Consider the following 12,186-nt stretch of genomic DNA (forward strand, 5'->3'; position numbering starts at 1 on the left):
GCCTTGCTTATTCCAAAATATGGTTAAAACTGGTACTAAAGACCCTCAGTGGTGAAGGTTTGTGGTTGGGAAGGAACTGAAATGGTGTTAGGCATGCTTAATTTTAGTACATGCTGAGTATGAGAGAGAATATGGAATGTGTATGCAACCGCTGTGGGTATTGCAGAAGGAGAAACATACCTATTCTGGAGTGAGATGCTTTGTGTGCTTACACTGTGTGAACATTCACATGAGCCACCCACCACGAGGAACTCCTGTTCTAAGGAAATAACTGCTCCTTTTGTGTGTGGATGCTAAAGTGGATCTGAATGCTAGACATAATCTAGCAGAGAGAAAATTTGGGACTTGTTCAGGACCATCTTTCAGAATTACTTGTGACTTGCAGCTGAGACCTCCAAAAACATTTCTGTTTTTCTTGCCCATTTTGTGGCAAAGTCTAACAGGTCAGTTTGAGTTGCTGCTATGCCAGCTGGCTGTGCCAGGATCATCCCACCTCAACTGCCCTCCACGAGAGGTTTAGGCTGGCAGGTGGTACCTGGTCACAGAGAGGCAGTTTAACAAGCAGCTCAGTACAGTTTTTAGCTAGTCTGAGCTTCTGCTCAGACACAGTCAGTGACTGTAACCATGTGAAATGTTCTAAGTGTGACAACACATCAAAACCAGATTAAAATCTGGCATGATAGCAAGCATGAATGAGCTCATGTCAGAATTAATCTGCATGAGGATAGACATGCCTTCAGTGTAAGTGAAGCAGTGCTCCCCACAGAACTAAGGTTATTCTACCTGAGGGCAACAACACTGGACTCTGCATGAACCATCTTTCTGAATTGTCTTTTGTTACTTCAGTCATAGTTCATTTTCTTCTGGTTATTTAAGAGGTATTATATACCAGCTCCCTCTCTGGAAGGTAGAAGTTTGGGTGATACCCATTTGTCACCAAAAATAAATACCTAGAGTTCAGTTTTCTTCAGCTCCATTTTTTCCTTCCTTTTTGGCACTACTATTTTAGTAGTTTAGTGTTAATCAAGCATTCATATACAAGGGTGTCAGATTCCTGTTAAAACATCTGGGTCATCTTAATGCAAACTCATTTGTGGCTCTGCTGTCCAGACCCAGGAGCTGAGTAAAGCTTTGGTAAAGGGTTGTGGCCCTTTGGTTGATTTCTTCTGATACTCTCTCCAGACCATGAGCTGTAACCAACATAACAATCAATATAGTGATTAAAAGAGGAAAACCGACAGGGAGTTTTAAATACTGACCAGTAGCACTTAAGCAAAATTAATATGAACAGCTGCAATGCTGACTTATGAATACCCAGGCATGATGTTAAGTCATTTGAATAAATCAGGTAAATGTCTATATGCAATTTTAAGTGTGTGCAAGGCCTTAGTATTTCCTAGGTAGAAAAAATCCCTGAAAGTTTATTAAGTTGCATTCAAAAATAGATCTCTTTTATTTACATTTACATAAAATTATATTGTGGTTTTTGCTATTTAGCAGTGAACATTTCTGGAAGGGATATGGATTCAAGGGATAATTCTGTGAGTTTGTGCTTCTGTGAGGAGTGTGTGAGGAACTGTAGTACAGAATGAATGTTTTGTCACAATATGGCTTTTGTTAGTTTCTAGCACATATCAGGGAAATTGAAGGACTTACCCCATTATCCTTTCCAATAGTTTGACTTAACAATGGATATTTTCTACTAATTAGTTCCACTAATTATGTACAAAATACTAAGAATGGTGTAAGTAACATTCATCATGTGGTTCTTGTAGCATGCGCAAAGGAGTGTGATATTCCTCTCCTCTGACTCACTATCTCTTCCAAAACTATCTTACATTATTGTTTTGGTAATTTTCTATACCAGTGAAACAGCCCTGGATTTTTTAGTGTTTTGGTTTTGACATTAAACATCCCAGATTTCTGTGGACTTGCTCTGCAGCTGAAGTATGTGAGAATGCATGTGGAAATTATCCAAGAACAGTGTTTTACTTCCTCAGGGGAAGAATCTGTGTGTGGTACCAGTAAAGATTTTTACACAGAATTACCTGTAAATTTACCAGATTAAATACTTCTAAGGAGAGCTATCAGACATATTACAACTACATTGTATGGCCCTTGTTCTTACATTTTTACCTTAGTACCCTTTTCCTTCCATTTTGGCCTGATTCAGTACAGGCTTTCTTATATTACTGTGTTACATTAGCCTTTATGATGAAATGTGGATTACAGCCATCTGTTGGCTAAAAAGTGATGGTAATAGACTTCAGACAAACAGGAACTGTCCAACTCTTGGTATACCATTAGAAAAATATAACCTGAAGTCATACATGAAAATACCATTGATGTAAACACTGTATTCCATTCCAGTCTCAACTTCTTTCTTTTCTGTAGGCTATTCATTCTGTTGCTTGGCATCATGAAGGGAAGCAGTTCATGTGTAGTCATTCTGATGGCAGCTTGACCCTATGGAATCTGAAAAGCCCTAACAGACCATTCCAGACCACAATTCCACATGGTAATTCTAATAGTTAAAATGTGTAACTAAGAAGCAAAACAGTGTTCTCAATGCTGCTTGCTAATATGTATGTTTATTTAATTTTTCCTTGTAGTCCAGATGTTGCTTCTTGCATAAATATTTTGATCTGAAAAGTAGCTGCAAATTATTGTAAAATCAGTAACTTAGATCAAACTTTTTATTGTAATTGGTGTCATAAATACCTCTTTCTGATTTATATTACTCTAATGTCTTACCCAATTCCTTTTAAGAGTCTACTGATGGTCTGTGAGACCCTCAGGCTCTTTCTTTCTTTCATGGTTTGTACTTACAGGCTTTTATGAGCAATTTTCACAACAGATTAAAATGTTTTGTAAAAGGTACTGTAGTGTTTTTCATGGGGATGGTACAAGGCTTCCCAAAGAACTGCAATGAAGAATTTAAAGGAGCCATAGTAGGACATGGCTTTACCTTTATGTGTGGGACTTTATATGAAATTGCTTCCTAAAAATTTGGTTCAAAAGTACTGACACCATTGTAAATGAGTACATTCCTTTACTGAGAAAACTGACTGGGGAGAGAGGGAGGAAGAAGTCAAGATCTTAGCAGGCCCAAAAGGATTTAGCATTTTCCTAATTTACCTCTGCTTTATAATTTTTAGTCATAGAATTCTATAATGTCAGAAGGGAACTCTTAGCCAGTGAGATGACCAGATCAAAACAGTCCTGATTTGATGAGTAAACTCTGGACATTGGGCACTTGAACACTTCCAGCAAAAAATTGCACAACCTCTTTGGGCAATATCTTTTGGTATTTAATGACCCATGTGGCACAAGTATTTGGTTAATATCTAACCAGAATTTTCCATGACACAGCTTATGTCCTTTATCTCCCATGATAGCACTGTGCACCTCTGAGAAAACTCTGGATCCATCTACACTGTATCCTCCAGTCAGGCTGTTGTCAAAAGCAAGCATAGACTTTCCAAAGCAACAAACTCAAAATGGCTTTTTTTTTAATTGCAAGTGACTTTTCTCTGATTGGAAGAAAGTACTGAGCCATAATTAACTAAGAACTAATGGGTTTCAGTTGTTCAGTTGTTCATTTAATTTTATCACTCAACTAGGTACACTCCAAAGCATGTAATGTTTTGCCAACAACAGGAATTAAGTAAATCTAAGAACGTCTTAGGAAAAAATGAAGCTGTTTATGGTCATTATGTGTTCAGAAAAAAAGGCTTATAATTAGTCTGGTTAATTCATTATTAGTTAAGTTTCATACTCAGAAATCTGCATGGTTTATAGATGTCTTTGAAGTGTGTTCTGTGGTTCTTTAGATGTGGCAGTAAAAACACAAAGACATAATAAATGTAATTAATTTAGAAAAATGCGTATTTTGTGGAAATAGGAGCTAATACTTCTAATCTTTCATAGCTTTAAAGTTCCTTCTTTTGTTTCTTACACAGTTGTTTCAATATACATATTTCAGTTTGATCATTCAATTCCATGTTTTAATAGTTTCCATGTTCTTTCTTTCCTTAGGAAAAGTTCAAAGAGATGGAAAAAAACCTGAATCTTGTAAACCAATTCTTAAAGTAGAGTACAAGACCTGTAAAAACAGGTTTGTTTTTAATTCTGTAATTAACTCAATATTACATTCTGGAGTGTAAGTCCTTTTAGAATCTTTTCCTGCTTTCTTTTAACAAACCTATTTGTTAATATTTGCAGATACTAAACCTATAGTGTAAACTTGTATGTACTATGTAGACTTATATATATATATTTTTAATGCAGTGAACCATTTGTGGTATTTTCTGGTGGACTGTCATATGATAAGCCTTGCCGAAGACCAAGTTTAACAATCATGCATGGGAAAGCAATTACAGTTCTTGAAATGGATCATCCTATAGTTGATTTTTTAACTCTTTGTGAAACCCCATATCCAAATGGTGAGTTTTTTGGGAAAAATACAATTATGGAAAATGTAAACAAAGCGATCTTTTCTCGTACATTAATCCCATCCCAGGGACTTCCATCCTAATATTTGTCTTCATCTCAAGAACACTACATAACTGAAAGTACCTGGAAGTTGTTTGCTTTCTCATTGTAGGAAGTGAGTAGTGAATTGACAATAAAGCAAGCATAAATCTCCAAGTATAGGATTTAAACCCATGGGCTACTGTGAGAAAACATTGCTGTTAATCAAAGATAGGTGCTTATATTTCTGAAATTTTTCATCATTTACAGCTCACTAAATTATGAAAAATTAACTATCACTTACCTGCAAAAACGTTCTTGCACTTCAGCATGAAATTAACTGTTTAAAAGTATTATGTTTGCTCTACAGTGTGGGGCTGCCAAGTTCTGAAATGTGTTGTCAGAAAGTTCCAGAAAATAAATTAAGAAAAGCTGTAAATCAAAAAGAAACTAACTTTAGCATTTTAAGCCCTCAAGCAGAAAAGTAAAATAAATCTTATATACATAGCTAAACCAAGTACACATTAAAAACATTTAGTAAAGTGTATATGTGCTTCAGTATAATGCAGAAATTTAATTTTCCATAATCAGAGTTGCTTTGGGCCTTCATTTAACTGTGTCAGATACTTCCCAGTACTTAGGTTTTGTAGCATCTTCCCCCGCTCACAGACTAATATTTATACATTTTGGTTTAACTTGTGTTATTCATAGCCAAGTATAAAAACAGGCAAAAAATAATGTGCATTCATAGCAGGACTGAAAGGAAGATGAATCAGTTGGTCTCATTTACTCGTCCTTTTGGCATCACCCATCTGAACAGTTTATTCTGAGCTTGCACATGCTGGAATGATTTGCTGCTGTTGAAAAGAAAGTCATAATTTCACATTTATTTTTTTTTTTATAAAAAAATGTAGATTATAAAAAGTATGTAAATGAATATATTCTATGCATCAGGGGAAGCATTTATTTGTCATCTTAATTTTTTAGTTTTGATAAATAAAGAGAATTGTATAAAAAAACCAAGCCATATAATCCCCTAAGAATGTGGAGGAGGAAGGGGCATGTTATTACCTGAATTGAAAACAGCAGACTAACAGGATTCCTAGGGAATATTCTCCTTGAGTCACCTCAGAATTGGGGGCATTGTGTATCAGGAAATGTCCTGCACAATCTGTTTCTGAAGAGCAGTTGTACATAGTAGAAGTATTACTTTTGGACAGCAAAAATACTTTTTCTGTGTAACAATTGGATTCAATAATGCAATGATACACACAACTTATTCATATTCTACTTCTTTACTTTCAACATAGCATCATGCTGGCAGGCTATAATACTCCAATTCTTCTGCTTTGTATGTTTGCCAGCAGTGCTATCCAAAAGTAATTTCCTACTTCCTCTCTGGCCCTAGTTTCCAGCTCTGGCTGGTTTGTGCATATGTCAGGGGTTTATACCTCAAAGCTTCTAACATACTGTGAAAATTTAAAGAACATATATATTGCTGGCTTGCTTGCTTCAAATGGCTGATAGAACTCCATGTCTTTTATATTCCTTGCTTACAGAATTTCAAGAGCCCTATGCTGTAGTTGTGCTTTTGGAAAAAGATCTCATTGTCATTGACCTGACACAAACAAAGTAAGTATAAATGTTTAGATTAAGTTATTTGTGTGTTTAATTGTCCAGTAAATTACCATAAAATTCAAAATCAGTTAACTATCCAAAAACATTCACTCTTGGAAATAACTCTTGCTAAGTATTTACTTCCAGTTTAAGAGCTAAGTTCATCTAATGAACAGGAACTTATGATAATAGTTGTTCTTGAAGTTTGGAATAAATCTAAATCTGCAGTCCTTTCAGCACAGCCCTCAAACATTCATTCAATACCAAAGTTAAATGATATTTGAACACATATGTGAATTGGAAATAAGATTCAACAACTACTTTTATGCATGTCTAGCCTCAGTATCTTAATAAATAATGTCATTGTTTTATATGGAACTACAGAATTACTTCATGATCCAGTTGCTGGTTTAAATGACAAATAGTTCTTTCATATCAGAATCAATTTTCCTATCAAAGAGGAACTCTACATCATCTAAAGCATAATCCAATTATTTATTTTGTTCTGCCTCTAACACTACCAGTAAAGGCCATCCACATTCACATGGTGCAGCAGGGAACAGATTTTGCTGTCAATGTATTGGAAAATGTTAAGTGAATCATATTCAGATCTCATTTACTTTAAAGAATAATTCAGATCATCTCAGCAGTGTAAAATGGGCATAATTGAAATCAGTACCCAATTTCCTATGTTTTTCAATTGTGAATAGCATTGTATAATGTATGAAAAGTGAGGATTTCCTCCTTATCAGGCTGTTCAAACTGATGGAAGTGAGAAATAAACTGAGATCTACTCATCTGTTATTGCAATTTTTCATTGTATAATCAGAAGTCTACCAACCCAATAAGCTAAGATCTTCAGGGTAAAATCCACGCTTGTAAAAGTAGTTTGTAGTTCTTAGTACATATCATATCCATGAACCTGAAACTTCCGGAAAATTTGTCACTTCTATATAATAAGATTTTGAGATGTCAGAAAAAAATTAGTTCATGTTCATTCATAAAGGCAGCCCTTTTAGCCTTAGGGACTATTTATGTAGGATTCTTGTCTTGTTGAATTTTTATGTCTTTATTTTAGTAACTACACATTATTACTGATATTAAAAACAATACATAAGTTTGAATAAATAAGGGAAAATATATTTAATGAGTAGTGATTTTACTTAGATTATGTTATATATTTTAATATAAGAATATGTTTTATTCTATGGCTCAGTGTGTCACAGTGCTTCTAATAAATTGTCTTCCTTAACTAGTTTTCCAATCTTTGAAAATCCATATCCTATTGACATTCATGAGTCACCTGTTACCTGCACAGAATATTTTGCGGACTGTCCTCCAGATTTGATCCCTGTACTCTATTCTGTAGGAGCAAAACATAAAAAGCAAGGATACAGCAATAAGGTAAACAAAACCAATATTCTTGTTTTTAAGCAAAGGAAGTAGATGTGTAACCTATGGTTTTATAACCTCTTACCATATTATTTTTGTTTTACTCCTTTAATACTCACTTTAAGGTTAGTCCAACCAGCAGCTCAGCAGCCTGATTACAGTCCCTCAGAAACATGACCACTCAGAAATATGACCCCCCCAGTATTTGTCCCTCAGAAACATGACCACTTAAGCACAACCATTAATTATCATTACATAGGACCTAATCATTAAGATGCTGGAGTTATTCCAGATCAGATTGTGTTAAAGGCAAGCCAGCAGTGTACAATTCAAATTTGTATGGATAGGTTCTCTCTATCAAAGAAAAAAGTGTAATCATTATAACTGAAAGACTTGAGCAGATGTTCAGTGAGAGCTGACAACATCATCTGTGAGATTTGTTATTAAATAGGGATAATAATAATAACAATAATAATGATTTTACTGAGCTACCAAAATCTTGCCATAATGCTGTAGAAATAGGACAAGCTTCAGGCTGTAAAATAAGAAATGCAATTAATTTCTAAATTTCAAGCTTTTAACTGGTTTGTATTCTGGCTACAATGAATGCATTTTAATAAATAAACTAGAAAAAAATACTGGGTAAACAAATCAGACATTATCAATTTTCTATTCAAATCAATGGACGTATTCTCCTCGGAGCTGGGTTGTTTTCCATTAACTCACGGAATAAGCCCCCTCTACTTCTTTTACATCTTGGTTCACAAAAGTACTTCAGAAAATATTTTTATTTCTCCTGTTTGGATCTACCCTTACCTCATACACTTTGCACACCTGCCTGTATTTCCTGCAACCTCTTTGCCCCCTTGCTTTTTTTGTGCATGTACAAATGCACTCTGAAAGTAGGTGGTCACTCATGTGCCAGACATCCATTTCCGTAGCCGCAAGCATCCACTCCGTGTATCCACACAAACAGTTTGTGCTCCTGGTTTTTCTCTACCCACTCATACTCTGCACACATCCTGACCCACTCTGCACATGTGTCACCCTCTGCATCCTGGATCCATACATGTCAGGGCTTTAGGCACAGGGCAGCATTCTAGACCATTAGGAAGCAAAAGGCAAGGAAGAGATGATGATCTCATATGTTGTATTAAAGTTACATTCTCTTATCTCATGGCATCATGCTCTGATACTTGTTTCTGGGCCAGCTTCTTCAGTGGTCTTCGTATTCAAAACAAATTCTCGGTCTATTCAGTGTTCTATAGAATCTCCAAGAGAAAAGCCATCCCAAAAGACCAGCAGAATTGTTTGTTACTCCTCCTTCTCATTCCTGCTTTAGGTTGTTGAATGTTAGCTGTGTGGAAATATTTTTAAAGCACAAAACATTAGTTGATTATATAAAAGGGTCCAGAAATGTTAATAAACTGTAAAAGCCTTGAATTTTACATATTTTTTTTCTTTTACAAGTTTTATTGCTTTTTGGGGGAAGATGTTGCCTACTCCTGAATTCAAAAATTAGGCAAGCAAGGTTTCTTCAGAATAAGTTGTGATCTCTGCACTTTTGTTTGTTTAGGAGTGGCCTATCAGTGGTGGAGCGTGGAACCTTGGAGCTCAGACATATCCTGAAATCATTATTACAGGGTGAGAATGAAACTGTGAATTGGTACTTATAAACTATTGTGTCTACTTCTTTTGATTGTGGGTTACCTATAGGTAAGAGTTGAGACTTCACCACATATGCATTTCCTGGCTCTTCACTTGAGTAATGTCACCACAGAAATTCTCTTTTGCTCTAGAAAGCAGAGCTTGGTACCCAGGGTTGAGTACAATTAAGAATGACCATTTGAGGCCCCAGTGTTAGATAGCAATGCTTGTGAAGGAGGGCTCTTTGGAAAAAAAAATCTATTGCAAGAGAATATTTTGGCCTTGAAGGTCACAGAGAATAGCTTCAAAAAGGAGTGCAGCTGTTTTCCCCTGGCCTTCTGGACTCTCTGTCTAGGGACAGTTAGGAAATTCATTTTAATACTCTGCATTAGTGAGGGTGTGGTGCACTGGGATGAATTTTACCTTGTGGGCACAGAAACAGAGCAAAAAGGCCTAGAAAGGCTCAGACTGCAGTAGGGGCCTCATGAGCAGTGATTGGTGGATTCCCAAGGGATCATCCTGTAAAACAGACACTATTCGTTGAGCTAAGATGCACAATGAGTTTTTCTCTAGTCTCAGTCATGTATTTGATGAATTGTTGTTATCAATGATACTGAAGACATGATTTTAAAAATAAAGTTATGATGTATGCAGTAGTACAAGAACGTGATGAAGGGATCATTCTCATTATAAACAGAAGTCTCTCCTTTTTCCAGCTTTGCTTCAGCAATTGTATATTAATAAAAGGAGCACAGTTGTGAAGTATCAAGCAGAATGAAGTTCCTTTCTGTCCTTTCAAAGTTCACTGTACATGCCAATTTTAGAGTGCATAGGTTTGATGCTGGCCCACTGCAAAGCCACAAGTACTGTGACTTAAACTTGTTATTAGTATGGGAATTAATTTCTTCTTGTTGCAATCTTAAAATTTATTGGGGGCTTAGTTCTCTGCAGGAAATGAATAAAAATATTTTGTTACTAAATGAAACCAAATAACAAAATATTTTCTTCTAGTTTGTATGTATGTCTTTTAATATATTGTCAGTAAGTTATAGAGATTTACAGAAACAAAATTAATTTTTTCTGATTGTATTTATTTCTCACTGAAAGTAGATAATGTTTTAGACTTGCATCTTGTTTTAACACATTTAATTTTTATATTTTTTTTAAGCCATGCAGATGGATCAGTGAAATTTTGGGATGCTTCTGCCAGTAAGTTTCTAAAGTTCACTTTTACATAATGCTGATAAATCACACAAACACACATTTATATATAAAACAGGAAATTTAACCGGTTGAGTACTAATGGTTGGGCTGATATAATTAATACAAAGGGGTGAAATTCAGAAAATGTTTCATAAGTTAAGCGAAAAAATGCTGCTAATGAGATATGTCAGGCAGAAAAGAGTGAGGAATAATAACTCAAGATGCAGCATACCAAAATCTATGAAGGATGAAGTATTGGTAAAAAAATCCTTAGAGCACATTCTTCTTGTGTGTATAGAGGAGAGGGCTCAGTTAGGTCTTACATTCAGTTCCAGTTGTCGTGTCACTTCTATACTGAGTACAGCAAAGTCTTCTTTATAGCTAAGTAAAAATAAAATATTAAAATACATTCATATATTTCAAAACATTTAATCTGGTGAGGGTGGAAAATACCATAACCTTTTCTTGTCCAGTCTCAAATCCCAGGAAATAATTGGGAAGCATTTCCATTCATCCTAGCAGGAAAAAGCTTCAGAAAATACTTGTTCCATATAATCTAGCTATAACTGCACATATCAGCAACCAGTATTTTCCCCTACAGAAAATACAAATGGTATTCATTAGTAAAATATATTTATTAAAATACACATACATTTTGATGGAAATTGAAAATATTTTGCTTCAAATAATTGACAGTGCTTCACCAAAGTTTCTATAGAGTTGCCTTGTACTCTTGTCTCTTTGATGGTACAGGGATGTCTGGGTAATATCTCTCTTTTATGAGGTATTAGTGTGTTAAAGAAGAAAGAGTCTGAGAGAAAATTCTGGATGAAATGTTAGGCGTAGAGATATTTAATATGACCCTTTTAACCAGTCTGTAATGAGTGCCAAGATCATGGGGTATGGGGTACTTAAAATACCTGCTAATTCCACGTGGTGCCGCAGAATTGAAATTATTATGTTGCTACCATTACCAGCCAAGCATGGGAAATGCTGACAAGTTTTTAATGTCAGCTAAACCTGATGACTTTGTGAGGTAGTTGCCTTTTTGCATAATACCAAATATTTTCACTCAGGATGGACAAGGAGAAAATGAGGATTTCCAAAGCCTCATTTCACAAAATATATTTCATGTATTAAGTAGGCAAGGAACTGAACATGGCCATGGGTTGGTTTTTTATTATTTAATTTGTCTGTTTGGAAATGGTGGGAGAACAGAAACATTGTGCTCAGAATTTACATCTTCCTCTGTCTTGAATTTATGGTGAACACCAATCATCAGATGAGGTCAACAGTTTATTTGCTGAAACAGAAGTTTTTGAGAGCTTTGATATGAACAAAAGTAGGATAATTAGTTTTATTTAGAGAAGTATGGTGAGACATTAGACTTTGTCTTATTCAAATATGAAATATGTGAATATTTCAATTTTAAGAAGAATTACAAATACAGGTTCTAAAGTTAAGATGAAACAATACAGACTGTGGGAAGACCCCAAGGCATTTAGTGTATGTACTGCACAGGAAGCACTGTGCTAGTTATTCCTTCTAGAGCTCTGGCAGAAATGGGGAAAGAAGAAAACCTCTCATAGGGAATATAAGCATAACCTAATCATAACCAATACATCCTGCAGTAGGAATTTTTCTTAACATTAAAAGCTTAGATGATCATGAATATTCACAATCTCTTCAACAGTGCTGGTATTTTCAGTGCATCTCTGATGTCCTGGTCCTAGTCCTGATTTTCAGGGCATGCACAATGTTACTCTTATCATACTTGGTAGTCTTTATTTACAAGGTTTTGATTATTACAAAGTTTTGTTGTTTATTTTATTTACAAGATGTTAAGCTTTTTAA

General features: G+C 35.2%; 1 protein-coding gene across 4 annotated transcripts in view; it reads left to right on the plus strand.

Annotated features, from left to right (window-relative positions):
- The window catches only part of STXBP5L (syntaxin binding protein 5L), a 183,748-nt gene that overhangs the window by 108,888 nt on the left and 62,674 nt on the right, over window positions 1–12,186 (plus strand). For all 4 annotated transcript variants that reach the window (XM_058824985.1, XM_058824980.1, XM_058824983.1 and 1 more), the window contains exons 8-14: window positions 2,395–2,518; window positions 4,039–4,117; window positions 4,291–4,445; window positions 6,033–6,105; window positions 7,347–7,494; window positions 9,059–9,126; window positions 10,298–10,338. In XM_058824985.1, the coding sequence (XP_058680968.1) occupies window positions 2,395–2,518; window positions 4,039–4,117; window positions 4,291–4,445; window positions 6,033–6,105; window positions 7,347–7,494; window positions 9,059–9,126; window positions 10,298–10,338 (688 nt within the window). The remainder of the gene's footprint in view (window positions 1–2,394; window positions 2,519–4,038; window positions 4,118–4,290; window positions 4,446–6,032; window positions 6,106–7,346; window positions 7,495–9,058; window positions 9,127–10,297; window positions 10,339–12,186) is intronic.

This window comes from Ammospiza caudacuta, chromosome 2 (assembly GCF_027887145.1).
Source record: "Ammospiza caudacuta isolate bAmmCau1 chromosome 2, bAmmCau1.pri, whole genome shotgun sequence".
Classification (NCBI taxonomy): Eukaryota; Metazoa; Chordata; class Aves; order Passeriformes; family Passerellidae; genus Ammospiza; species Ammospiza caudacuta.